The following is a 27,569-nucleotide window of genomic DNA, read 5'->3' on the forward strand; positions in this document are numbered from 1 at the left end:
CAGAAAATCAAAATAGTCAGACCAACATAACAAATGCCACAAAAAGATTATCATTCTGGTCACCATTTTAACCTGGTCCACCAGCACACCACTATGCTGTCGAACTTTATCCACAACTTCTTGAGCTGCAGCTCTACGTAAATTGCTAATTGATTTACATGCCACAAGAAGTGGATACATAAGAGCCTGAAATACAATTATAAGACATGAAATGGTCAAATTTCTGAAAACAGAAAAGGAAAATTGAATAGAAAATCCTGCAAATTTTGCATGACACAAAATGAAGGATAGTGAGGGAAGATTTTCTAATTTTACTGCAAAACCAACACACATATAAGAAAAAATAATTAATTATCCTTCAATTTCTGACACTTCACCTTGCAACCAAACACAAAATGATTCAAAGTGTCAATTCTACAATTTCCTAAATATTGTCTCAGTTGAAAGCAAGGATTACCTTAACACATCTCTCCCATAATCAAACAGAATAATTGCCTTGAAAGAATAAATCATATATTGGAGTGTTCATTTGAAAAATTACAATGCAAATTGACTATAATCTGTCTAGATAACTTCTACCAATCAATCAAATATCTTACTCTCTCCAATGTAACAAAACAGAGGTAACTCGTTACACCAGCCATGGTGTGAACTATCTGTCTTTGATTATCTTGTTCTGTGAGTGAGTGCACCTCAAAACCAATTGAACAGGAATAACATGACAGTTTCAGAGGGTTTCTCCAGGATGCAACCCAAATAGAACATCTTTACAGTTTTCAAGAATTGATATAACAACTGAAAGCATCTAATGAACTTCATAAAGATAACCTAGAATGCGTATACTTCAAATGACATAATGATGAGCCTACAGCCATAGCAGTGAAATGGGGACCCCTATGCACCAAACTATGCTAGCTTCTTTTATAACTCTCACTTTTTCTCCTCCTCATTTCCTTTCATGAGTGCTTGCCATCCAGAGAACATCATTAGCAACCAACCCAAGAGTCAATTTGCCCCTCCAAAGCTATTGTTCCTAAACAATTAGATAGGTTCTCATAAAAACTCGTAAGATGCTTCATAGAATTACAAGAAGAACCTCTGCGGAAACCTAAACCAATTAGGTTCATCACTAAAAATTCATCTATCAAAGGTGGTAAACGAACTTACCATATTCTTTGATTAGGATAATAAGCTCATAAACTTAAAGCAATACTGAAAGACAAGGTGCACTTATGAACAAATATAAGCCATGAACTGTAAGGAAAAGAATTTAACAATGGAGTACAAAAGGAAAGGAGATGTATAAATCTACTAATCTAATACGGCATTGATAATGGAAAAACCCATTCCATCCAAAGCATGAAAATGACAAGCAAATAGCTCAAGGTGCCATGTAAAGGCTGAACACCAACCTGTGGATGGCTCTGTCCAATTCGTACTAGCAGTGATTGTATCAACTCACGGACAGCGTGATTATTTGAATGTATCCTAGCAATTATTTGGGGCAAAACAACCAACCAAGTGTTGATGTTAACATGTGTGAATCCTTTCTGCAATGCCATTTGAACCTCTGAAGTTGCTCCATGGTTGAACCACAGAGTGAGAAGACGCAGAATATCCTGCAATTTGATGAACGATAGACACTTAATGTATATGTGAGAAGGCAGAAGTATCAATCACAAAGTTCAATACAAAGAAATGAAACAGATCAAAACACTGGTGGAAAATGAAAATATGATCCTATCAATATCAGCAGCGCTGCTTGGACTTAAATAAACCCTGGAGAGTATTAAGCACGAGATGAAACAGAAAGGATATCACTAAGATCATATAAGTTGTGCGATATACACTGAACAACCAAGTCCAAACCACAACATAGATAAGAAAGGTCAGTACTTTCCATCCTCCTGCCCAAAAATAAAGCTCCAACTAATCAAATATTAAGAGCATTCGTAGGAAAAGAAGATAAAATCTACTCAACCAAGTCCCACATTCAAAACGATAGGTTCTAATAAAGTAACTCAAAATGTCTCGAATGTTTCATAAAAGAAACTAACTATGCTGATCTAACGTTCTCAAATTACTGGAAGCTTTGGCAAAGTAATCCAAAATATGCTTGAAGATTTGAAGAGGATTTAGATTGACATGCCACCTGTAAACTATCATCCACTCCCTTAGCATGTGCTGCACAAGCTATGGAGTGAAAATACCCATTAACTGCAGCAACAACAAATTGAGCAGCTATGCTTGGGAAGCCTCTCAACGTATAATGAGACATCACAGCCGTGTTGAAGAGTGCCCATGTATGCCATCCTTTTGCCCACTTTGTAGCACAATGAGTAGCATTCCGGAATGCACTAAGAATTTCTGAAATCAAGACCAATAAGGACAATGAAGAGTACATTGTCAAAAGTGTGTTTTAAGGCAAACTTGAGAATTTGGTATGCACAGAAAGATAAAAGAGGAAGAGAAAGAACCTTGTATAGAATCATCATCCAAACCAGGAGAAAGTGCCCACTGCCAACTTCCAAGTTTTAGATATACACGGGCAAGGAGTGATACGTTTGAATTGCTGATTGAGCTAGTCTGACTGGCAGGTTGAAGATTTGGCGTTCTTGTAAGATCCATAGCCAACTCCTGCATCAGAACATGAAGAAAATGCAGATATAAGTAAATAGTATATAAAAGAGCAGCAGGTAGTTTGTGCTTGATTAATACCTGCAACCTAGCAAAGGCTTCCTTGCGCTTGTGATCCTCCCCAAGTGACCACTGATATTTCAAATACGCCAGAACCACTTGAGGAGGTCCATGCACCCGTACAGTTTCAGTGGTTGTTTCAGGATCAAACTACAGGAACAAGAGTCAGATACTTGGAGCACAAATAACAGAGAGAAAAACTGCTCACCTATCAAGTCCAACAGACAACCATCACTAACCTGTAAAAGTTTTGTCAAAGTAGACTTAGCCTGACTTATTCTGCCACTTTTACGGCAAAGAGAAGCAAACTTGATCCATGTTTCAGAGTCTTCTGTAGGGGGCAGCACAAGAGCCCTGACAGCCAGGAGTACTTGCCAAACCTTCAAGTTCGAAGAATCAAGTATCAAGAGATTAGAAACCAAAGAACAAGTAAAAGATTAGGGACCATAGCTGCAGAAGAAAAGATCAGAGAGAAATTTAATTATGAAAACACAAACCAGGTATTGACCCCAAAAAGAGGAAGTGGCATTTTCAGACTATCATTTTCCAAAAAGTCCTCTTTAACATTTTTTTCCAGATTTTGACACATACAATTAACCAAGTAAAATAGCTGCAGTGGTCTTCAAAAACTTACATTCAAAAATGAACCTTGATAACGGGCCCTCATCATCAACCTCCCCTTCCGACCTCCCCCCCCCCCCCACCCACTCACCCCCCTTCCCCCCCCCCCCAAAAAAAAAAAAGTAGTCCAGTAACACAACGGAATGGAGAAAAGTGATCATCTAGTCCAGAAATAGAAAATCAGTCTCCAGTTTCCATTGAGTTCAAGCAAACTATATAACAAGGAGAAAACTCAAGATATATACCTCGACATTCCGCTTTGCACCTTTTATGCGCTCGTTCCACATATTGCGAATGAGGGCCCTTCGCCCCTCAGCAACAGGGTTCCCCAAAGGGAGAGTGCAGTACTCAATTACCTATTTAAGGTTAAGTTACTCAATATGGCTTGAATTACATCACATTTAGTAGTAACTTAAACAGCCAAAGTAAACCGATAAGAATATAAAGGCATACTTCTTCTAGTTCAGAGAGCTGCTGAACACGGACCATATTGCTGTATGCACGGTCATAGCTTTCAAGAACCTAATCAACATGTTTCACACAATATCCATCAATATTTAGCAACAGCAAGCAGCATAAAAGAAAAGAGCTATTTATTAGTTGCACTCTTCATGTTTCCCAAAGCTTGGTGCAGTTAAAAAAAAAGTAACACTACAGAGCAGTTCAATGAAAATTCTTTAATTAGCCAACTTGGTGCCTCTTTACAAGTAATTGACTGTCAATATGGAACAGCAAACTTGAGCACGTTAATTTTCACAATAGCTAGACATAAGCAATTGAACCCCCCACCTTCTCCCCCCCCCCCCCCCCCAAAAAACAACAACACCACAAAAAAAAACCCAAAAAAATATACATACAGCTATACAGATAACTGATAAAGGAGACTGGCATTTGTTTGACACACCATTCAACAATCTTAAGCACTACACTATGTCAATTTAACACCTTTACCAATTTTAACCATTGCAATTCAAGCCAACAGCAGAGAATACTAGAATCAAGAATATATCATGTTCCTCAGGATAACAAGCCAGTAACCTACAGAGGAGATCATTAGAGAACGGTGAACTAACCAAAGCAGCGAGCTCAGTAGCCAAACATTTTCTCGCTCTCTCAATGTATTCGCGTGCTTCATCATACTGATGCAAACAAATCAAAACTCAGAAGGACTTTACCATTATGAAAATTTAGAAAATGGAAAATTTAAAAGATGGAAAGAGACTCTACTTTTCCACGACGAACAAGGAGAACAGCCCTAAAAAATGTTCCATTACTGCTGCCATCTCCCGTAGCGGCAGTGTTTCCCAAGGTACGAAGTTTCGTTTCATCACCATCATCCAGTCGAGAAACATATTCTGCCATTTGATCCCACTCACCCATGTTCCATGCAGCATTAGCAGCCTGAATTAATAAAACCATAAACCCACATTCCAAGGAAATAGTTGCCCCAGTCTCTTAAAATTAATTGAGAAGATTAAAGTTAAAAAATGAACCATTGGTGCCATCTCCAATCGAGCAGCAGGTTCAGCAGGTGTCCAGAAATCTTTGCAGAGATTGTTAAGCTCCTCCCACCGAGCCAATGCAGCAAGGCATCGCATCCGCCCTTTAAAAACAAGAAAAATTAAAAGAGGAGGCATTTTCATCAGGATGAGAGTATAAAGGCTTGAAACCAATGGACAGTTCAGACGCATTTGAGATAATGTAGGACCAGACACACACAAGGAGTTTCATAACTCATTGAATCTCAACAGAAAGTATGCAATTGCTGTTGTTTTAAACAAGACATGAATTTCAGGTGATAAACAGCCAAAGTTTTAAAATAGAAATCATAACTATCAGAGATAAAAAGCAATAGGCAAGTATAAAACCAATTCGTGAAAATGCTGGCCTGTGTTGAGCAAAACTAGTCAGATTAGGCCTTCATGGGAACACTAATCTTCTGATCTAGGTAAGGTGATCAATAAAGACTTGGAAGAAACAATCATATAAACCAATTTCAGTCAATACTACAAGGTTGCATTTTGTGAATTTTTAGTGTATGTGTGTTTACACTAGTCAAAGAGACAGAAATTTGACTCAGCGATGACAATGATCACTGCAGTTAATTAAGCCACAAATAACCAGCCTGTATCATATGATACGTATATTGAGATCACTACATCACTAAATCACTGGAAAAATAATATAAAGTCAAGAACCTTGCAGTCCTATTTCCTAACCACTTGTGAATTCTATAGTGCGAGGTATCCATTTACAGATACTTCTCACCTAAGAAACTTCATTCAGTAAAAAGTAAAAGAAACAAGAAACCAGATGCTATATAACAGTCAATACAAACCTAGGGTAGCATCCAAAACTAGATGAGGATTGGATGTTTGAGAGGCTTTGGCAGTGTAAGCTTTCAGAGCATCATCCCATCGCTGCAACTTTTCATACCTACAAATATCCAAGTTAATATCCGCAAACCAGCTTTATGGAAAATGAGATCCATTGCAGGTACCAATGACACAAGTTCAAAAGTGAATGAATTATGAAGCCAGCAGAACAGTTCAAGGGTACCATGATTCCTTTAGTTGAACGCCCAGATGTTGTTGTGCATATGTCAAGATTCCAACAGCAGCCTAAAGAAACAACAGTGAATCAACTAAACAATATTGATTAAAGTATAAGCATCCAGCAAATGGTGAACTTGAATAACAAAGAAAGACCTCATGCTGATGTAATTGATTGTTTATATGAATAAGTGCCTCAACCACAGCAATAGGATTAGCATCCATCCTATTGGAGCGTGCTCCTTCAAATTCCATCTCTTTATAATGCAGAGCCTTTGCAAATGCCCGACACTGAAACGAGAAGTGGTGAGAGAAATCGACAAGGCAATGGAAGGTAATACATATGAGAACTTTTTGCAGAAAAACCTCACTTTCTCTGCAAGAGCACCAAGGAGACGAATGTCAATAGGAAGGGGTCTCTCATCATGTTCCATAAACTCTGCCTGCACAGATTATTGCACAGACTGATCATCAAAATCAAGTTGCATGCCCGCAGTCTCAAATGCATTAATGACATAAAGACAACCAAAGGACTTGGTTTCTTCATTATGCGGATTGCTACTCTTCCTAAAATTCATCCACCTGAAAGCTACAACTAAGTAAAAGCATTTTTTCTATCATCTTCACTTTTGACAAGTAAATGAATTAGTGCAAACAGCATGATACCAGTGTACTTGAAAGAGCACACTGTTTGCATATGTATACAATTAGCTAGTATGATTCAAAATTTTTATGCCATGGAGAAATATTATATCACTCAAGGTCAAGACACTGAAAATGATACAAAGTATCATGGTTTTCATTGAAGCAGAATTTTGGTTGATGGGATGTTGGAGCATCTGCTGTTGATGGCCTCAGAGAACTTTATTTTGAGTAGACTCCAACTGACAAATAATACTGTAGCAGGATATGTAGCATACTGCACGCTCACATTTACAAGTAAAACAAATATGCAAAATCCATCTATTTTGCTTTTTAAAGAAGACTACAATAGAAACAGCATGCAACAATAGATGGACACAATTAAAGTTAGAAGCACATTTGCACATGCATGTGCTAACAAATTTGAAATTCTAAATAAAACCTCAATATACTAACCAATAAACTCTCCTTCTCATCTGCAAAGGTAAAAATCCTACATGCTTGCAGATCCAGTGGTATGTCTTTGAAAACCTTTAGTGTTTATACATACTAAAGCATTCAATAATGAACTGACCAAGTTCACAATGCAAACAAGACTGGAAATTAAGCAACTTAATGTTACCATTGGATGCAAACAGGCAAATATAAGATGGGAATTTCTTAGCAATCAGGGAATCATCATAATCAGATCAAAAACACTTTTGCTCAAAAATACAAACTGAATGAGAAGAAAAGCATGCACACTTCTAATGATTACATTAGTCATGCAAATTATGTTTTCCAAATGAAGAACAAAAAAGCATGCTCGCAAAAAGTCATGTTCCATGGAAAAATTGTCCAAAGCAGAACATCTTTTTCACTAACAGATGGTGAACTCCAACTTTAAATCACATTAAAGACTTAGATAGGATGATGAAAATCCTAGTCCAATCCAATCAAATTTTTCTCATCTTTTTAAGCATTACATTCAAAGAGAACATAACTATCAATAGTAGTTTCAAGATCCAAATAGCAACTTAACTAAAAGTTAAGGTAAAACCATCTTTTGCATCAGGAGAATTCTCCAGGCAAATAGCAGAATAAGGTTCTCTGACCAAAAACTGCAAAATAAGTAAGATGGTTCCAGAAGTCAAAAAGCTAGTAAAAACTGCATCAGATTAGGGACAGCCCAAGAATATCTGCTCACATACAAAATGAAAAGAAAACAAAACTTGCTGATAGGGACCACTATTGCATGTTATAATACCTACAGGCCCACTGACCACATTAATAACCTAACCACAGCTCATAAACGACATTGAACCTTAATTTTCAGGAAAATGCTACCGCAAGAAACAGCAAAAACTTACCAAATTCAGAAGCGTTGCAAGTATCTCTGGAGGTATATTCGGGGAGGAAAAAGCCATTTCCAAACTTCGCACTAGCTGTCGTTGACTAGCCTCATTCAGTTGTGACCAGCAGCTAACAAAACCAGCAGCAAAAAGCTCCCTCCCTACAAACGGCTGCAAGGTGCAAAACATCAATTTTCTGATTCTCAAGTTAATTTCATGTGGGAGGAACCACCTTAATTTTTTTAAAAAGGTTGTGGTGGCGGTGACGAGGAACACCGATAAGGAAGAAAAGTACACAATCAAAAAGTAACCAACAATACCTGCAGCTGTGCAAGTCTAGCACATGTTCTCAACGCAGGAATAGGTGACTCCTTCAGAAGCTCAATGCTAAAATGCCTCATCCACTCTGCCCAATCCTCCTTTGTACTCCGCTGAGAAGCTTCCCCAGCAGAGCGCAACCGTACCTCGTTTACCTGTATTAACATGCTAATGAGTTACTAAATAAAGAGCAATTTTGCTATGTTCACAAATACAAGAAAGCATTCTAGCAGTATGCAGTTGGATTAGTAAAATTCTTAATACTGTAACTTCTGACATAGATGCTTAGAAATCTAAATTGTCTATCCAATGACATTTTTTATCATTTTCTAACCATATTACTTGGTCAGTGGTTCCCTAAAGCATTTATGAGACCCAATCGCAATCCAAGTTCAAGAGAGTGATGCTACAAATGGTCAGAGCAATTCAGCATATATTACACCGCAGCCAGGTTATATAAAATGACGAGCAATATCTTAAAGCAGACCCCGAGCGTATCAAGAAATGAACGCTCAGTTACTTAACCATGATTTTCTCCATGAAAAAATTCCTACTATGTTACATCTGTATGAACAAGAATTTGCAGAAAAATATGAGCATAAGAATCCCAATGCAAGCATGATTTTAAATTCCTGTTGCTCAAATATGTCAATTGATCCAAGCAAGCTTAATGGTTTATTAGAAGAGGGAGGAAAAAGTGAATTTCAAACGAGAACACACCCTTTGCAAAGTTGCAAACAGAACTTGAGAATAAAAAACTTTCTATCCTTGTATTCATATTGAAATTTAAGAAAGATTGCCAAATAAACAGCACTTCAATTTCATTATGACTTCCTTTACAATGCAGATGGGATGATGAGGGATTTCTCTAAACCAATTGTATAACTTTCGCTTGAAGGACAAATGTAATTGGAGAAAGCTATACTAAAGTTTTATCATTGATCTCCAGTATCCACAAATTGGTTGAAACATACCTCATCATCAATGAAGTTTAGTCCTAGCAAACCTCAAAGCCAAGGGTGACGAATATTATGTTTGTGCAATGATGTTAAATGTACACTAGCAAACAGATTAAGAGGAATGATTCCTTTGTTCTCCTTGTGATTATCATTAGAATACTAAGCCCTATTGTTCCAATTTGAGTGCAACATCACCGGAAGACAATTAGATGAAGGATTGACGACTAGAACAGAAGCACACAAATCACCTGATGGCTTCTTAGCTGCCGGTGCATGTCTGCCCCATCATCATAGTCGTTCTCCATTTCACTCAAAGGATCACTGACAACATCAACAGGAAGACGGCGACTTAATCTTTGTGTAGCTGTGCTCCCCATGATTAATGGTTCACGTTTTTGCAGGCGATCTTTGATTTCCTCAAACTCTCTATGCTGCAAAACAATCATTTGAGCCACACAACCTCGGTAAATTTGGAAATGGTACTTAGACAATAGACATGGCACTTTGGGATGAGATCAAGTAGGTGATGAGAAACTACCCGCAAGCGATGTTTCAAGAGCAGCTTATAGATGGAGGAGATGAAGATAGTGAAATCCTCTCCAACAGCATGAGCTAAACAACAAAGTGCATCAACAGCATCCTTTCTAAGCTCGTCATTTTTCCTATAGATTATACAGTATGCATCATGTATAAGTTAGTGAATAAAATCTGACAAACTATTTCAGAGCAGAACATGACATGGCGGGTCAGCTTGGAAGGAAAGATGTACTCAAAAAGCACTAGTGAAGAATATGGTTAAACTTTGATCGTCTAAGCTCGTAAATCTTCTAATCATCTAAAAATCAGAAATCCTTTTTCGCTCTTGAAGCTAATGTGTGTTACCATTCTAGAGAGGTGCCAGGGACCTCAAATTTGTTCCGCTGCATTCCTTTCACTTTTCTTGTGGGCATAAATAATTGGTTTTGTCATAAGACCCATAATCAATAATTGCCAAACATCCAAAAATAGAAAGATATCCATAGCTTTGAATCCTCCTTGCAAAGGACTAGTGTTTTCCATTTTAATCCATCCTTTCAAAACAATGGAGAAAAGACAAGCTTCAAGTCCCAGGCTTATCAAAAACCAAAATAGAGAGGAGATCATACCCATCCAAGACAAGCTTCAAGTGGTGCACGAGGGCAGAGATATGACCGGTAACCTGATTTAGGGAATATGGTAATTTTATGGATAAAAGGATGAAACCAAATGGTCAATAAATGCTTGAAAAGCACAATGCCAAATTGGACACTATCACCAACCTGTACACGAGGGATCAATCTTGTCAGAGTTTTGATAGCTGCACGCCTTACATCCACTGACGCATCAACTTTAAACAATCTGATAAGCGCAGGTAATAGTAGATGCATATGCTCATCTAAGGTGCCTGCAGCATGCATTCATAAAGTTTTTCATTATAATTAAATACATTCTACACCTACAGCTTACCAAACAAAGCAGTTAAAGCTGTCAAACACTGACCGCCAAAAACTTCAAGGGTGTGGAGAATATCCGGGACATAGGTATAATCATTAAACCGCTCAGCATCACTGAGGACTTGAATACAGCATGGGAGAATTACAGGAAGATACGTTCTGAATTCGTCATTTAGCGCCAAGCAAAGTTGCTCTACTAAATGTAGAATCTACAACACCAGCGCCCCATAAGAACTGAGTCAGTATATTGATATCTCCTACAATATAAACAACGATTCCGATAATCCCAGCAAAACAATCTCACAGTACCGGAGATCCATGTACAGGTCGATTAGTAGCAGGCAAACTGAAGGATGACCATAGCTCTGATATCAGAGAAAGCAATTCTGGCAGATATTTTCGAATATGCTGCACATACACCAATAACATCAATCTCACAATAATTGCAGAAAAGAACTTGTGGCTGAACAAGCAAATCCATTGAGTATTATTACAATTACCTGCCGAACAATAGAAACCAGAGTTCCTAACTTCCAGGTTATAAACTCCTTGAGACCATCTTCACAAGTACGAACGGTATGGAAAAGATCAGGTAAAACCTACACATCAAATGCATACGTAAGTCAACCTTTTCGGGAAGAAAAACCTAACATAAAGGATAGTGGAAAAGTTAATCCTGCACAAAAACCATAAGTGGGAAAAGAACCTTTGAAATTGGTGGGATAATTCCAAAATGCAGTTATAAATTTAAACAATAGCCCAAGAATAACATCCCTAAAACTCTGCATGAACTTTAAGCCATATAACTGAAACTCTTGATCCTCTATCCCAAAAAACCAACCCAAAAACCTATTGCTTAATTTGGTGCAGTTTTATGCTTCAATTTTTCATGTGGAAAGTACTAATTTGTTTGAGTTCTTCCCTTCTTGGGGAAGTGGCTTTATGATTAGGAGGTGAACAGGAGGAGGGCAGATTTCCATATTCAGAGCAATAATTTTGTATGGAGAATACATGACTACTTGATTGAAACAACAAAAGCAGAAACATGAGATAAATTGCAAGAGAAATAAACTAACCTTGGGCAAATAAGGAACGCAGCCAAGACCCATTGACTACTTGCAGAGAAAATGTAGAACACCATTAGTTTTCATCATGAGATAATATAACGTCGTCAAGAAAAAAAAAAAGTTCCCCAAGGTAACACAAACCTTGAATATAAACATAAGAGATCCAACCACTTTTTGGTGGTAGCTAGACAAAGAAGGATCCCTCAGAATCCGCATAAGAGAATTTATAGCAACCTGCAAAGGTAAAAGTTTGTTAGGGCACAAAAAAACCATAAAAGATTGATCTCTGTTTGAAGTCTTACAGTCGAATAATAATCATCTGAGGTTGCAAAAGATGGCCAAAGATCCATTGGCAATTCATCCATTGAACGAATGTGTTGACCAGGATCATTGGCTGCACGACTAACTTCACCATGTGACCCTGGCAAGCTTTGCTGATTGCGCTTATGTGCATGGGGATCTAAAGCCCCCATTATTCCAAGAACCTGGCATGCATCCAGCATAATTGTAGCATAAAACTCAAGTATGAAAGTCACAGGAGGTCAAACAAGTTGGCGTACAGGTACCTTTAAAACCTCTTTTCTGGTAGACCATGCAAGCTCACCATTAAGCAACTTCAAGAGCAAACCGAGCAACGGTGGGTACTCATTATATGGAGCTATGACATAGCTGCAAGATATTCCAAAATTATGTAATACATAATTATAGACATGTGAAATCTATACAAGCTCTCAAACAAAACCATGTAGAAGTTCATACCAACAAAATCTCATGTTTATAAATTGTTCCCAACCAAGACACAGATGACTAGCATGCTTGAGCAGGGAAGAATGAAAAAATGAACAAGACATACCCTGTACTTTGTACCACCTGACCAAGAGTCGCAACAGCCACTTCACGTTTTGTGGCTGCAGCTCCATCCAGTAAAGTTTCAACAATTAATGGCATGAGTTCTGGAATGTACTGTCTCATTGCAAAACCACCCTGGATCAAGAAAACAAAGAGATCATAATGTGATTAGTAGTTACACTACAAGAACCAGAAACATGATCAACCATCATCCAGTCCCAGCACAAAAACATTAAGTATACGTTTAAATTTATTTTTCCAGAACCTAAGGCATAATGACTAATGTCGCAGATCTCACCACAAATTCAACCTATATGAAATAAAATCAATTGCAAGTTAAAGTGTGACTAGACAAACCACATCAGTAATCCCATGCCCATGATTGTCAGAAGACTAACTATTCAAGTTGCACAATAAATGCAGAAAACCACAAATCGCGTGAAGAGGAAGAAAAATATAATATGGGAAAAGGTGAAACACATATCGTCAGAAATCCTGTAGGTCGAACTTGTCTACTCGAAATCATGCGAGGAAAGAAAGTAAATTTCTACTCTTACTAAGCCTAATAGAAAGAATTATCTTTTAGCTGGGGTTGTGTAAAACACAAGGATAACGATCAAAGAGCAAAAGCAGGCAAACAAAACTGTCCCCACACAAATAAATAAATGAATGAATAAATAAATAAAGATAGAAAAGTGAAAACTCACCACTCTTGCAAGATCCCCAACAGTCACCAGAACTCCACTTATAATCCCATTATTAGCATTGACCCCAGTTCCCTCACAAAGTTTAGCAACGAGGGCCTGGAATATGTAAAAGCTACATGAGCAGAGAGATGATAAAACACATATTGAAGCTAATTTAGGCAAGCACTGAACCTTGTGTACTGGAGCAATATATGGGAGTATCAGTCGCTCACAATTACGAATTAAGCAACCCAATAATTTTGCACTCTCTTCTCTACATTTACTATCTGCACTGCTGACAGAAATAGAGAACTTAGCACAAATATCACTAAAGAACTTGAGAAAATCTTGATAAGATGAAACTCTTAACTGTTACTTGAGCATTATGACACTCACCAAAACAGAATACTACAAGCATATGTTTCATTTATCAAGTCACATACGTAAACTGAGCTATCCAGTTAATTGGTTTGTAAAGCAATACTCTTTCTCAAGGATCTGAACCAATGGGACAAGTTGCTTTGGCAAGCAATTCACTAAAGAAACAAATAGCGGATGCACAGCAGAAACCAAAACCTCTAAAGACTACCTCTGTTCAAGATAAGTCAACAATTGAATAAGATGGCGGCGAAGAGCAGGAAGGACATATGCTGGATTCTTCTCAGACAATCTCCCAGCTAAAGAAATTGCCAACTCCCTGACATCAAAGTCCTAAGGAGAAAGTACAAATTAATAAAAAAGGCAGCAAATTGCACATTGAAGTTATGTGCTAATTGCATGAACACATACTATTGAGCGAAAAAAAAAATGCAGGTATTAAAGCCAAGGGCAAGAATAATGAAAATAGTATCTGTCAATCTACAGATTAAGATCCATTGTCTACTCATCTTGACTTCCAGCATACCCAGTTAAAGAGAAGAGGAACTAATGCATATGTACATAAAAGCTTCTTAGACCCTGAAAAAAGTATTAAAACCCTTTAAAACCCTAATTTCAGTCTAGCTGCACAGCTTCTTTAACCACCAACCGCTACAAGAAGAAAAAAATAACAGAACAGAGAAAAGAACAAAATACTAAACAAGACAAGAAAAAGCTATTTAGAAGAGATAAATAGCAGAAGGTAGAAGGATATTATAATCCATAACTATTTTATGGCCAAAAAACTGAAATAACAAGTCAAAGTCCTAATGGAGCAAAATTGATGTATATTAAGCAATTTCCTTAACACTTTTGGGTAAGCATGCATGTTTATACCTCATCATTTAAAGCAGAAAATATAGCAGTCAAACTATCAGCTTGTGCTAAGAATTCATCAAAGCCACTATTTCCATGTAGAGAGACAAAAATGGAATGTCGAACAGAAACGTCAGCATCTGCAACAGCAGCAATAAGAAGCCTTTGCACAATCTGCAGAAAGACAACGCAGTCCATCAGGCACATCGTTAACAATTACTCGAGAGGCAAGAACATGAGGAGCGCTATATTCCAGAAAGGAGTCATGCAGACAGCAGATTCAGAGCACTTAACTTTTTCAGAATTTACAGGTTATAACAGGACCTCTCTTACTGACCTTCCCACAGAGAGAGAGGGAGAGAGGGAGAGCGGGGGGGAGAGAGAGAGAGAGAGAGAGAGAGAGCAAGCACTGATGTGTTACTCCCAGGTCCAGTTCAATCATAAATAAACCAGCAACATACACAAGGAATTGCCTGAAGACACATGGATCAGAGAAGTTGCCTAGTCCTTGATAACTTTCTTTAGGGTCTCTCCATGTAATTATTTTGATTTACATACATCAAGTAAGAAAGACATGCATTAGTATTACCCACTACATACAAAATAAATAGGTTAATAACACTTTGCCCCCCTGAATGTTTGGGGTGGTAACACTTTAACCCCCGAGTTTCAAAAATATGCATTTTGTCCCCCCAAGTGAATACCGTTTGTACTCTTAAATTTGACCAACCCATGTGAATATTTTTCTTGTCAAATTATCCTCAGCCTTCCTAATTTCTTAACGATCAACTTTTAGACCATTGCCTTTTCCTGCTATATATTCATCATAATTTGCAAAAGAGAGGAACCAACCTCTTTATCTTTCTGGACCAACAACAACAAATGAATCACTGCAATTGCTCCTCAAATACCTCAGTTTCATCAAGGTAAAAATCAAGTCCAGATGCAAGGTGCAACTGTTGGATAAAAGCACCATTATGCACCACATTGGTCCTTCGAAGATCCAGGAAGTTAGTTCATAGGATGCTCTAATTATAAGGTAACCTCAACCTTGTGAAAAAATATATGAAGTTGGCCTGATTTTTGTAACAAGTATATGCTAATGATTCTATGCATAGAATGAAAAAGCTTGTGGATTTTTTGAATGGTAGAATCTGAGGTATGCGAAAAAGGATAGCAGATTGGGAAGTCATTGCTAACAAAACCAGCTGATCAAAAAGAGAAGGTGTTGTAACCTGGAAAGGAAGTATGCAGATTTGCAAAGAGAGAAAAATGTAAAGGAGAAATATATGAAAAATTATGAAGAACTTCAGAGGACATGCAGAGCACTAAAGGCGGATGCAGCAAGATATAGAGAGGCTTTGAAAGAACGCGAAAAGAGTTAAGCTTTGCTAAAAAGGATCCTACTTGCCACGTTGTCATGCCCTGTTCTGTATGTTCTAAAAATGCAGACCGACCAAAGCCAAAAGGAAATCTGTACTTGCCATAAGATATGCTAAGTTCTACACCAATATGAATTTCATTAAAAAGCATGCTCTTCAGAACAAAAGACATACTAGAGAGTAAAACACAGCAGCAAAATACCCCCAAGAAAGATATGTTTTCCCTGCTAAAGTATACCTCAGGCTACACAATTAACTCCAAGGACACCTATGAGGTGCTAAAATAGTAATGATCATACAGCAGGGAAATGCAACAGCCTAAACTTGACCGTTAAGAAACTAGGAAGGTTGAGGGTAATTTGCGAAGAAAGATATTCACATTGGTTGGTCAAAGTTAAAAGTATAAACAGTATTCACTTGGGGGGTAAAATGCATACTTTTGAAGCTCGGGGGGGTAAAGTGTTACCACCACAAACATTCAGGAGCGCAAAGAGTTACTATCCCAAATAAATCTGGAGAAGCATGAACTAGCCATCTCAGCGAGAAAGCAATAGTCTCACCAGTACAAACAGATAGAATTATAGCTCAAAAATATTCATCACGTGTATCTCAAACTCTTGATCAAATACAGCCATCTGATAGAGTTCACCAGAATTTTCAGAAAACAATTACCCGAAAATTTAGAATAGGAGTTACCGAAACCTAGTGCAATTACAGATCAAACCTATATAAGAACTACTTAGACTAGAAATAGAGCCAGGTAAAAGAGGTTTGCATGTGCATGACATGGGTGAGACCATAGCATGTATCTGCAAGCTCACACGGAATAGCTCAAAAAAAATCCTTTTAAACTACAGAGTGTTCTTTGAACTTCCACTTAATTTTTTTAGAGTAGGAAATTAATCAGAGAGATAAGAACAGCCGAAAAAGTTTATTAACTTACAGTAAAAACTTAGCACTTGAAAAAGCATACCTCCTCAACAAGACGCCGTCGCCTGCCGCCAGCACGACTAGTCCTGCTAGAGCTAAACTGCATCGGCGTGCCAGTGAAGGAATTTGCAACTAGCCTGCAGCAACAGAATGCAGCATCTTTCCTTGTGCCTCCATCGTCATCTTCGAGATATACCACAACAGACTCCCGAGCAAACTCAAGAAGATCATGGCCCTAAGCAATAGCAGCTGACTCTGAAATGACAAAGTAAAAGGAAGAGCAAAAAAGAATCCAAAGGCAGTAAATTGGGCATACCTTGAAGTTAAACCGAGCAAGGGTTTGCAAAGCAAGTTGAACAAGAGCAGATCCACTAAGTTCAGACACTTGTTGAGTGGTAGTTGTGATATTTCCTCGACTCATGGCAACAGATGCTCTCGCCTGAGTATGATGGGATCTTGTAAGAACTACTGAAATGCATTCGAGCAAACGACCTTGGATTGTAGGCAGCAAAGAAGGGATGCTGAAACATCAACCAGTACAACAAGATTGGTAAAAATGATCACAGAAACATAAGAATGTATTCTTTTACTGATTATTTGTTAGAGAACCTGATCGATATTTGATCAAGGGCTTCTATTAACGTAACAGAAAGACCAGCAGAAAACATGGCATCCAAGAGACTACGAACATGGGATTCCATCTTAGGCCCCATTGCTTTTGCTAAATTGCCAACACAAACCAAAGCCTCAGGTGATGGTCGACCTCTGCGAGGAGCAATCTACCAAAAACAAATGCCACCTCTGAGGCAATTTGTGCTTGATAAATGTGCACAGATACCACAAATTCCAAACCATAAAAATAAATTTGCCCAAACAAAAGAAAGTTGGATAAACTATGAGATTCTACAGGAAGCACAACACAGTAAGTCAAATAAGTTAGTGGAACATGAGTGATAAATTATATAGCATACTGCATCGCGTAAATGTGATGTTATTGTCGGCAGATAGTCAATGAGTTCTCCATCCAAAGCACCAGCCATCTCCCCGAGAGCAATAAACCCACTGGCACGTTCTGCAGGTATTTTAAGTACATGAAGTATGTGATTCATGCATATCTGCAAGGAAAAGTCATCTCATAAGGATAGAAGAGGAATAAATAGCATAAAAGATGACATAATCTTTTAACGAACATCCTCCAATACATGAACTGAAGATGCATGAATTCCTAGGGTAAGCAGAAATGAAATCCTACAAACCGTTAGATAATTTGTCACAAAACGATCACGCAGGAAATGAGCTATTCGAGGAAGAAGAGACGTGATGCTCAGGCGAACAAGTCGATCTCGATGCTCCAAGTATCTTAGAACAATTTCAGCAACTTCTCTGTACCTTGACATCATAAACTCACCTGTATTCCTGTCCAGTTGGATGTACCAATTTAATTTCCCAACTGAATATGTACAAATGATGGGGAGATATATGACAAATAGGTATTCAGACCAAATAACAAACAAATCTTTTGAGTAAATTCGACTTAGATGTGCTGGTTGAGCAATTTACAGCTCCAAGAGCAATGAAATTTGGAACTCATGGCTCAGCAGAAGGATTGAAAAGCATAAAGAGTTCTAGTGTCATATATCGCAAATATGTTCAACATAACTTACCCAAAAACCAAAAAAAAAACAAAAAAACAGAGTATCAAGATTACATTTCAAGATACTTCGAGCAGACACTTAGCTCCAATCAGATCAGAACCATGACAAAAATAAAATAAGAGAAATAAATCCCATTAATATGAACTTGGAAAACCTAAAAATTGTTAACAGTAACTCAACACCCTAACCATGATTATTCTGCAAGTGCGATCATTATCCCCAGCTTCTTTACTTGCATACAGGAAGGCCAATCAAAATTGAATTCAAACACAAATTTTCCATAAACTAGTAGCAGTTAGTACATGCAACTCTGCTGCAAATATCTTCTAGTGACCGATTTCATTTCTAATTTAATGATTTATTTTAGAAAAATCCCAGAAACAACTAGTATAAATGGAAAAGGCACCAGAATTGCATATAGAATATTTGGTTTCAAAGTAGCAAGGGTGACATCATAATAGTGCAGAGACATTCTCAATAACATCCCTTAACGAGGCACAGTCATCAATTCTCGAACCCAGAAACAAAAGACCACCAAAAATGCAGTAAACTTCACAAACTTTTCTTGTCCTTTTTTTTTTTTTTGGTTTTTTGGAGGGGGGGGGGGGGAGAAGGGAACCAGTGGTCTGTGGATGTACTCTAAGCTGCTTTTTCAAATCCAACCAAGCAAAGGTGACACAAGCTGCATCAGTGGAGAAGAGTGCAACTAAATAGCTTATGCAGTTGAATGTTGAAGAACAGATTCATTTTCAATGCCAAGACCTTAAAGGGTGATAAAGATTGTAACTAATTGCTTTGTACAGTTTGATATGAAACCAAAATAAGAGACTGCATATGATAACAAATTTTGTTGTTCAAAATTAATTGTGATTATTTAAAAAATTAATTGTAAATTAAATAAGCCAAACATGAAGAATTCTTTCTTCTTATTCACAGACTCTCGACCCGCTTGGCTTCCACTAAAGAATGGCAATGGTAATGATTGTCAAAGACCCTCTCAATGATAATGGATTTACAAGATTCCTATATGTGAAAACTTACTTTCGTAATTAAATCAGAACAGAAAGGACTATCTTTTTATTCTTTTTCCTTTTTTTCAACTTTTTTTTTATTCTCTTTATCTTCCTCTTCTCTTCATTTTTCACGGTCTCAGAAAACACACCCTAATGGATCCCTCACCTCCACCACACAGCAGCTGCAGCACCTCCCCCTGCTACCAGTGGCTCCAAAACATTCTCAAAAACATCCAATAGCTCTAATCCACATTGAAACCCACAGCAAAGCCACACCAAGTGATTGAAAATTTGCTCAGACAGAACTATATTAGAGCCAAACATTGCAAAAAAATAACAAAGTGGACTTTATTTAATTATTGAAAAAATTAAACCAAATTTCTTGACTCCAACTTTTGTCCATGTTATTTTGCTCAGAGGTAAGCTACAGTCTAAGCCTTCCAATTCTGCCTAAACACCATCAACAACCCACTACTCCAGGAATTTACCTTGAACGGTTCTAGAAAATGATGGTAAGGCCATTGGGACAATCTGGGAGAGGAAAGCAAAAACAAAAGTCTGGTAGGTGTCTTTTTCCAAGTTCAATTTTGGTTTATTTTTGACTTTCTTCTAGAAGAGGGTAAGGAGAGGTGATACTATCCTAGGTTTGTGGGCTTGGAAAACTCAAGAATGCGTAATAAATAAACCTGTAGAGGTGTACCAAACACATCTCTACAGGTATAACTACTTGCTATTAATCAAACAGATTGTTAGAACATTTCTCTCTCTTGTCAACTGATGAGCAGGCTCTTTATGTAGTTGAAGCGAAGCTTCAACCAATGAATATGGTAGACGCAAACGTTTATAGATTTAGAAACTCAACCAACCTCAAGAGCTCCCCAACTGCAAGAAGAGAACCATGTATACTATGAATAGGAGCATTTTTACCCAGTCCTTCTTGCGTAGCCTCAAACATACGATAATACCTGCAAATAAGAACATTAAGAACCAATTCCCCGTGATAATTAATAATGAACAAACAACAGTAGAAAAGTATAAAAAAAAAGCAAAAGAAATGCAAAACACTTGTTATTATTATTAACGTTTCCAAAATTGGACAGGAAACTCTAGTTTCGAGTACCTAATGAAATGTTGCAGTGAAGATCCAGGAATAAGAAAGTAATTGCCTACACGTTCCAAGAAGCAGATAGAAAATTTCTTTTGCTTTTGGGATGGGGAGAGAAGAACAGTAATAGAGATTTTTTTAGTTTTGGGATATATTACTCCCTTGATGAGTTTAATTTTCCAGATGATGTAATAATTGACATGCATTTGAATCAGACCATTAGCTACCTGTTCAAAAAAATTCTGTCAAAACTCGTAGAAATACATTCTCTCAAGCTCAAAAAATATCACTGCTTAGAAAAGTCTTGAAAAATAAAAGAAGTTTTGGTCATCTTAATACAGTATAGTGCAGATTTTTGAGCTCCTATATCCAACAATCACACATTTGCTCGGTGCTTCATCTAATAAAGGACTTGTCAGAAGAATGTAAATTTGCACAATTCATAAAACACTCTCATTTAAGCTGAGAGATTGAAACCCAATGTCAAATACAAAGACAATCAAATCTTAAGAAAAAAACCAAAAGACAGAGTTTAGTGATTAAACATTGAATTAGGGTCGCAGCAACTTCACATTGTGGAAACTCTTACATTCATGTCTCTGTCTACTGTGGTAGACTTACCACTGGACACGCCATCGTGTCTCACGCTTTTCAATCACACGGAGACAAGCACGTAATGCCTCTACAGCTCGTTCCCGAACATCAACGGAAGGATCACGCAAAGCAACCCAAATAGCATCAACAAACTCGGGCACATGAACATTAAATACGGTGGAAGCATTTTCAGCCATCTCCTGCATTGAAGAAAATTAAGTTTCAGACAACCCCAGACAAGTAATACTGCAATTAATTTAACCAAAAAAGAGTTCTTCAATCACAAATTTTTCACCTCTAAACTGGTTAAATGCTTACTAGGAACAATTTGTCTAACCACATGAATACATGAATGTTGAGCAAAGAAACAAGAGTCATTAAATTCTCAAAAGGAAGCTACAGGCATGACAGGCTCCTTGATATTGGATAGGTGCAGGATCATGATACATGCAGTGGAAATCAAGAAAGCCCACCAACTTGCAAAATAAAACACTTCTCAAAAAGGAAACAGGCTACAGAATTCTTTTTTTTTTTTGAAGCTTTATCATTCCAAAAAAATGTGTTCAAAAATTATAAACTTCAAAGTTAGATCAACATTCAAGTAAAGAAAAAATGCAAAACTTACTTTTAGTATCAAGACAGCAGCAAAACGACGATAATCGATTCTATCTCCACGAAGCCATTCCAGTGCACTTTTTATCTGGGGAGAGACAGAAGTCAGATGATGTCTTTTCTTTATCCTTATAGATCCAATAATTTGTGTAAGGAGAGAACAGCAATATACAGCAAACCTGACGTTCCACTTCATCTGCAGTCATTGCACCACCAGCTCTAGCTAGATGACCCAGAACTACACTAGCAAGGACCAGAATATCACGTTCACGCTTTGACTCAAATACAATACGCATGTAATTAGAAAACTTCGAAACTTTGGAAGCATTCTCCCCAATTGAAACATCTATCAACTCATCAATAGCCCTTAATGCTCCCAAATTCTCGGCAACTTCATTACTTTCTAAAAGACTAGTAATGCGGTCATAAAGATGATCCATAAAACGTGAAAATGCTTCTCCACTTAGATCGCGAGCTTCTTCCTCTACAACTTTCCGTAATGCTACTGCAGCTCCATCCTACTCATAGAAATACAGGAAATAAGTCTTCCACACAAAAAAAATAAAAAATAATAATAATAATAATAATAAACAAAAGTCAGAAGTTTTTCGTAGGCCAAAGAACTAATTGCAGCAGAAGAATTCAGGTAAAGCAACTAAAATTTGCACAATAATTCAGTTCTTAATAGAGAACAAAATGTTGATCAAGGTTACCTTGTGCAGGAATACCGCTAGAGATAAGCTGTATAAGAGCGAGGGCAATAGACTAGAAGAATCTATGGTCCAAGATAAACAAATCCAAAAGATTGGAAGATTAATTGTCTCTCTCAGTCTACAGATCTGTGTTTTCTAGGCATATTTTTAATGGAAGAAAAGCAAACGGCTTCACCAGTTAGGGACAAGAAAATGTAATACACAAATCAACTGTCAACCATTATAATGCTATTGGTGCAGGTCTTGGAGTTTGTTACACATGGGGAAAAAAAAAGGAATTTTGTCAAGGTCAACAATAAAAGTACATCAATAGGATGAGAACTTCATGACATGACAGAAAAAGAACATGTGCCAACAAATTAATAGCCTTTTCACCATTAGCATGTCCATCAACAGATGATCCCTTAAAAAAAAAACCAAATCCTTAAAGCTCTAAAACAAGCACAAAGCAATTACAGTGTTTGCCTATTAATCCAACAAAAAATGAAGGCAGAGAAGAAGAATTTGTCCCAACGGAAGCCCATCGCCATAAACGGATCTTCACGATTCTCCCAGTCCTCTCTAGAAACAATTTCCATTAAGAATTCATAAATGAAGCTATTTATCATAAAGGGAAAAATACCCAAAATCCCCATATGGTAAGGCATGCTGATCCCTAAACTCCTCATGTTAGGAACTTACCATTTCGGTGTGCTTGCTTTGGTTGAAGGGTAAAATGGACAAAAATCATCCAAATAAAAAAAAAAATTTGCAGAAGAAATACTCTGTATTCTTTAATCTTTCTGCTTTAATGTATTCTTTAATTTATTTTGCTTGCCTTCCTACTTTATTTAGCCCAAGTCGGCTTCTCCCTTCTCTACTAGCAAACATAAAATTTTGGAGGTGCATATGATTAAAGATTTAAATTCAAAATCCCTGATAACCAAGTGAAAATTTCCTAGACAGCCAAAACCATTCCAGGTTTGTCTGCCAATTTCGTCCAACCCTGCATGCACCACCAAAATCATCCCAAATCAACATCTAAACTTAGGAATTCAATTAGGGCATTAATTTAACACCAAATTAAGTGGAAAAGTCCAAATTGAGTTTGGAATTTTAATATTTGGTGCAGTTGTAGGAACAATAAACTGACCCGAAGCCGAAATTGCTCGTACAACCAATTCTTGCGTTTGAAGAGATGCTGGAACAACATTTTCACTTGGCTAACTCCAATTAGACAATGAATGCACCTCTAGCCATGTGACCTCTTTAATGGTAAATTTTCGCTGAATTTTCAAAACTCTATAATACTTCCCCTCTGAATTTCTGTAGGTTGTAAAGTGTGTTTCTTGGTTACAAGAACATATCAATTATGATATTTGGGAAAGTGGAGACTTTAGTTGAGGGCTGTGTTCTGAAAGAAGCTTAGAAAGAAACAGCAAAGAACTTAGGGGCCTTTTGAGCATAAAGAAATGAGAAAAATAATTTCTCTGCAGACCTAATCGTGGGGCTCGTGCTTGCAAAAGTATGTTACTTTCGATGTATCCTAAGCACTCTGGGGTGAAACGTGAATTTCCAACCATTGGTTTCAAAAAGAAAAAGGAAAAAGGGATGGCATGCATTATTCTGAAGTAATTGTGGTTAATATCCTCTATTATACACAGCTGAAGGACAAAATGCTTCACCAATTCCTCTTTAGAGAATTCAACTGTCTTGACAAACTGACAAAACAAGCTACTATCCTTGTAATGATTCCACTAGAATTAATATGCTATACAACAATCAAATCTTAAATTATGGAAATAACAGGAAAGGACATCCATCAGCCCGAAAGCTTAAATGGAAAGACTAAAATATGAAGATCATAAAACCAATCAAAACTCTAATTCACTTTCTCATCTTCACCTGAATTTTGTGACAATATAGACTTTGACAAATAGGCATGTAACGTATCTCAGAATGCTTCAGACAGAAAAGGAAATAACTCAAAAAGACTTCCATAAATTGGCTTCCATATTTGAAAAGAAGGTGCAAATTTTAGTGGACAGGTAGTAACAGAATTATGAATTCAATCCCTAAGACTTCTATCTCATGTGAAGAGATCCATTGCTCTAGCTTTTCATCTAATTCACACGTTTAAAAGCTGACAAAACTCCTATGAATACGTATGCATATACTTGTAAACAGACAAATAATATGGTAAGTTTGCAAATAAGTAGTTAAATACATATCTGATAGAATATGCAGACATACATACAGAAGCATAGACGTAAACTTTATAGATTTTATGGTGTAGCAAGTGCCATAATCAATCACCATCAACCTAAGGTGCATAACACCTTCACAAAATCAGACTTTAGCATCAAAATGAATCAAAAGACTAAAGTTATTTCCCCGCTACTTCCACCTTGAGAATCACAAAACCTTCACCACCAGAAACCTGCAATATCCAAGTATCTTAAGGTCCTTTCCACTCTCATAAACCTACACCATCTTTATGTGCCAACAACACACTTGGAGTCCAGCACCACCTACAACACTCTGCATGCATTTCTGCCATTCATGTCACCAGCAATAAAAGTTGGCCACTTGAAAGTTCCCCCTCTCCAAATCCTCCTCCTCCTCCAAGACCACCATGCAGTCACTACCACCATTTCTTAGGACTACAGTTATTAAGAGAATCAACAAGTGTCATTTGAGAAGAAATTACAAGGAACACCCACAAAAAGTTGTTTGAGCATTTAGTAACAACTGCAAAAATTGTATGAGAATATTAATCACCTTTTGCTTTGCAATCAACCAACTCGCAAGCATCAAGAGATTTCTGTCTAGGATTTTTGGTGGAAAAGGTTTTGCTCAAATATGCCAACAAAAAAATTGCTATCCAACCTTTGAGAAATATTGGAAAGAGTGGAATGGTAGGATTTCCAAAGATCAGTGTATGTTAATAAGCATATCCAGGATGCAGTTTTCTTGCTTTATTTTGTGGACCACATCTCATTTGTTTTTGGACATCTCAGCAGCAAGCTTCAAAGACCAACAGCAAAAATAGTTTATATGTAACTCTCGATGCATTTTCTTCAGGCTTCTTCATCCCAAAAAACCAAATCTTTTCTTCAGCAATAAATTTTAATTATTTACAATGGGACAAAAAGAAAAGAGTATAGTTGGAATTGCCCGTTAACTTAGTTTCAGCAGTATCCATGAGGCACAGAGATATTACTGCCCGTGGTGACAATATGGATTTCCCCCGAGGGGAATGGCTCTAAGGGGAACTACGTGACAGTTGCAAACAAGGCCTGCAATAGCGTTGGACATCTTCATATGACCAAATATATGTATTTCAATAGCATCTTTCAAATCCGATCTCAATCAGAGACTTCATATTATAAGTATTCATAAGATATTTTATTAAAGTAATTACCTAAAGCTTTGATGAAAACCACTTCTGTGCTAATCCACAGAAGTTATACTAGACAATGCTATCATATGGAGAAAACCTAACATCGGATTAAGAGTTTTGGATTTACTAGGAAAGAATCTAGTAGTGAAGAGAGAGAATTTTCAAGGAGCACATTCAGAACTGTATCAACATTAACTAGCTGGTCTCTTACAAGCTCGTGAACGGCCAGATTGATTGGCATTTATATCAAACTATTTGGATGAAACTCCTTAACTCAAACTGTTATAACAATCTGAGGCTTCATTGAACAGTAAGCACTATTATGCTAATCTAAAGTTAGTAATCGCATATAAATGCTCATTTAGTTCGTCAGCATGCGCCTTTAAGTAATTATACATGCATGCATGCATGCATCCATTCACTAAAAGCATGCACAAAAATTGGACCTTTAAAGAAAATTCTAAGAGAATGTCTCGTGGTTCAAAACTGGAGCAATTATTACACCCCAAGAAAAAAGGGGGAAGCTCTCGCATAACCTGATCTAAACCAAAGTAGGTAGGTCTCGTAATGAAAGTGAATTATTACTTGCAATCAAAACACACCGGAAGACGAACTTTTCCATGAAAGAAAACCTAAGAGACCTCTATAGGAACCTCCAAAATATCCCTTTCTCCACTTAACTCATACAACAAATCCACAAGCTTCTAATTGGTATGGAAGATGAACTCATTGCTTGCAAAACGTAAATCACTTAGTTTTGCATGAATTCCCACCCTTTCAAGTGAATGCCCCAAAAATAAATAAATAAATAGAACACAAACACAAAACAAAAACTCCCCGGCGTTTCAGCATCGGCAACAAAAGAAATCACCTGTATGCAAATTGAACAACTATTATATTGATTTAGCAATCCTCTTGAACTTGCAAAAGAAACAGAAATGCACTCAAGTAAAACCAAAACAAAAAAAAAGTACTGAAAAACACCGAATTCTTCTCGTCACAACAGGACGTATCAACTGAAAAAATGAAGAACAACGAAAACAAAAAACCAAAACAAAAAAAAATGAGGAAGAAGGAGTAATGAAGGAGAAAGGGACAGACCTTTGGGTGTCCTCGAGTGCAGAGGTCAGCGAGTACTCTGTTGAGAGTATCGAGATTGCCGGCGCCGGTGGAAGAAGCCGGACCAGTGAAGCGAATTGATTGCGTGGCGGTCGCCATACTTGCTCACACATAAATAAAAAGCAGTCCCCTAAAACCCTAACCTGATTTCAACTACATTAGGAAAATGCTCAACTATAAATACCACACGAATTTTATGTGCACAAAAATATATAAATTTGCTCGTCACGTTCGATGAAATGAGTGGCTGAGCTTGTTGTTTCGGTGATGAAGATGTAACAGGTTACAGGTTAAGAGGCTCGAAACACCCAAAGCCCTCTCTCTCCCTTGTTCTCTCTCTCTCTACCTTGTTATAGAATAGAGTAGTAGCAGTACTTAATATCTTTTTTCGTGCTTTAAAGCATCTAATGTAATGTATCCTAATTTTACATTTCCCGCACACACACTCACGCAGCTTAGCTTGGTCGGATTGGTGATCTGGCTTTTAACTTTTAACGACCTGCCACTAAAATTTTACCCTTTCTCTGACCCGTTTGCGTGAAAATTCAGCTGGGTGAATACGTGGCAAATTTACATTCGCTCAAGTGGACAATGGCCGCGCCAATGACTATATGGTCTCTCCCACCAAAATTACTAC

At 37.4% G+C, this 27,569-nt stretch overlaps 1 protein-coding gene across 1 annotated transcript in view; it reads right to left on the reverse strand.

The window, feature by feature from the left end:
- LOC113763170 (serine/threonine-protein kinase TOR) overlaps window positions 1–27,259 on the reverse strand; it is a 32,636-nt gene extending 5,377 nt beyond the window's left edge. The window contains exons 1-43 of the mRNA XM_027306905.1: window positions 26,915–27,259; window positions 21,898–22,236; window positions 21,732–21,806; window positions 21,134–21,306; window positions 20,274–20,372; window positions 17,996–18,155; window positions 17,711–17,854; window positions 17,349–17,518; window positions 17,056–17,260; window positions 16,783–16,974; window positions 14,449–14,601; window positions 13,784–13,905; window positions 13,387–13,486; window positions 13,216–13,311; window positions 12,513–12,643; window positions 12,226–12,328; window positions 11,962–12,144; window positions 11,801–11,893; window positions 11,669–11,704; window positions 11,093–11,191; window positions 10,902–11,000; window positions 10,639–10,801; window positions 10,419–10,543; window positions 10,266–10,318; window positions 9,659–9,782; window positions 9,369–9,551; window positions 8,164–8,316; window positions 7,862–8,014; window positions 6,242–6,313; window positions 6,027–6,161; window positions 5,878–5,939; window positions 5,657–5,754; window positions 4,812–4,921; window positions 4,546–4,719; window positions 4,392–4,457; window positions 3,772–3,840; window positions 3,564–3,674; window positions 2,937–3,077; window positions 2,719–2,847; window positions 2,478–2,637; window positions 2,153–2,367; window positions 1,413–1,619; window positions 73–186 (exon numbers count right to left, since the gene is read on the reverse strand). Coding sequence (XP_027162706.1) covers window positions 73–186; window positions 1,413–1,619; window positions 2,153–2,367; window positions 2,478–2,637; window positions 2,719–2,847; window positions 2,937–3,077; window positions 3,564–3,674; window positions 3,772–3,840; window positions 4,392–4,457; window positions 4,546–4,719; window positions 4,812–4,921; window positions 5,657–5,754; window positions 5,878–5,939; window positions 6,027–6,161; window positions 6,242–6,313; window positions 7,862–8,014; window positions 8,164–8,316; window positions 9,369–9,551; window positions 9,659–9,782; window positions 10,266–10,318; window positions 10,419–10,543; window positions 10,639–10,801; window positions 10,902–11,000; window positions 11,093–11,191; window positions 11,669–11,704; window positions 11,801–11,893; window positions 11,962–12,144; window positions 12,226–12,328; window positions 12,513–12,643; window positions 13,216–13,311; window positions 13,387–13,486; window positions 13,784–13,905; window positions 14,449–14,601; window positions 16,783–16,974; window positions 17,056–17,260; window positions 17,349–17,518; window positions 17,711–17,854; window positions 17,996–18,155; window positions 20,274–20,372; window positions 21,134–21,306; window positions 21,732–21,806; window positions 21,898–22,236; window positions 26,915–27,031 — 5,706 coding nt within the window. The 5' untranslated portion in view covers window positions 27,032–27,259. The remainder of the gene's footprint in view (window positions 1–72; window positions 187–1,412; window positions 1,620–2,152; window positions 2,368–2,477; window positions 2,638–2,718; window positions 2,848–2,936; window positions 3,078–3,563; window positions 3,675–3,771; window positions 3,841–4,391; window positions 4,458–4,545; window positions 4,720–4,811; window positions 4,922–5,656; window positions 5,755–5,877; window positions 5,940–6,026; window positions 6,162–6,241; window positions 6,314–7,861; window positions 8,015–8,163; window positions 8,317–9,368; window positions 9,552–9,658; window positions 9,783–10,265; window positions 10,319–10,418; window positions 10,544–10,638; window positions 10,802–10,901; window positions 11,001–11,092; window positions 11,192–11,668; window positions 11,705–11,800; window positions 11,894–11,961; window positions 12,145–12,225; window positions 12,329–12,512; window positions 12,644–13,215; window positions 13,312–13,386; window positions 13,487–13,783; window positions 13,906–14,448; window positions 14,602–16,782; window positions 16,975–17,055; window positions 17,261–17,348; window positions 17,519–17,710; window positions 17,855–17,995; window positions 18,156–20,273; window positions 20,373–21,133; window positions 21,307–21,731; window positions 21,807–21,897; window positions 22,237–26,914) is intronic.
- Between the last annotated feature and the right edge of the window lie 310 nt (window positions 27,260–27,569).

The sequence above is a fragment of the Coffea eugenioides genome, chromosome 2 (genome assembly GCF_003713205.1).
Source record: "Coffea eugenioides isolate CCC68of chromosome 2, Ceug_1.0, whole genome shotgun sequence".
Lineage (NCBI taxonomy): Eukaryota > Viridiplantae > Streptophyta > Magnoliopsida > Gentianales > Rubiaceae > Coffea > Coffea eugenioides.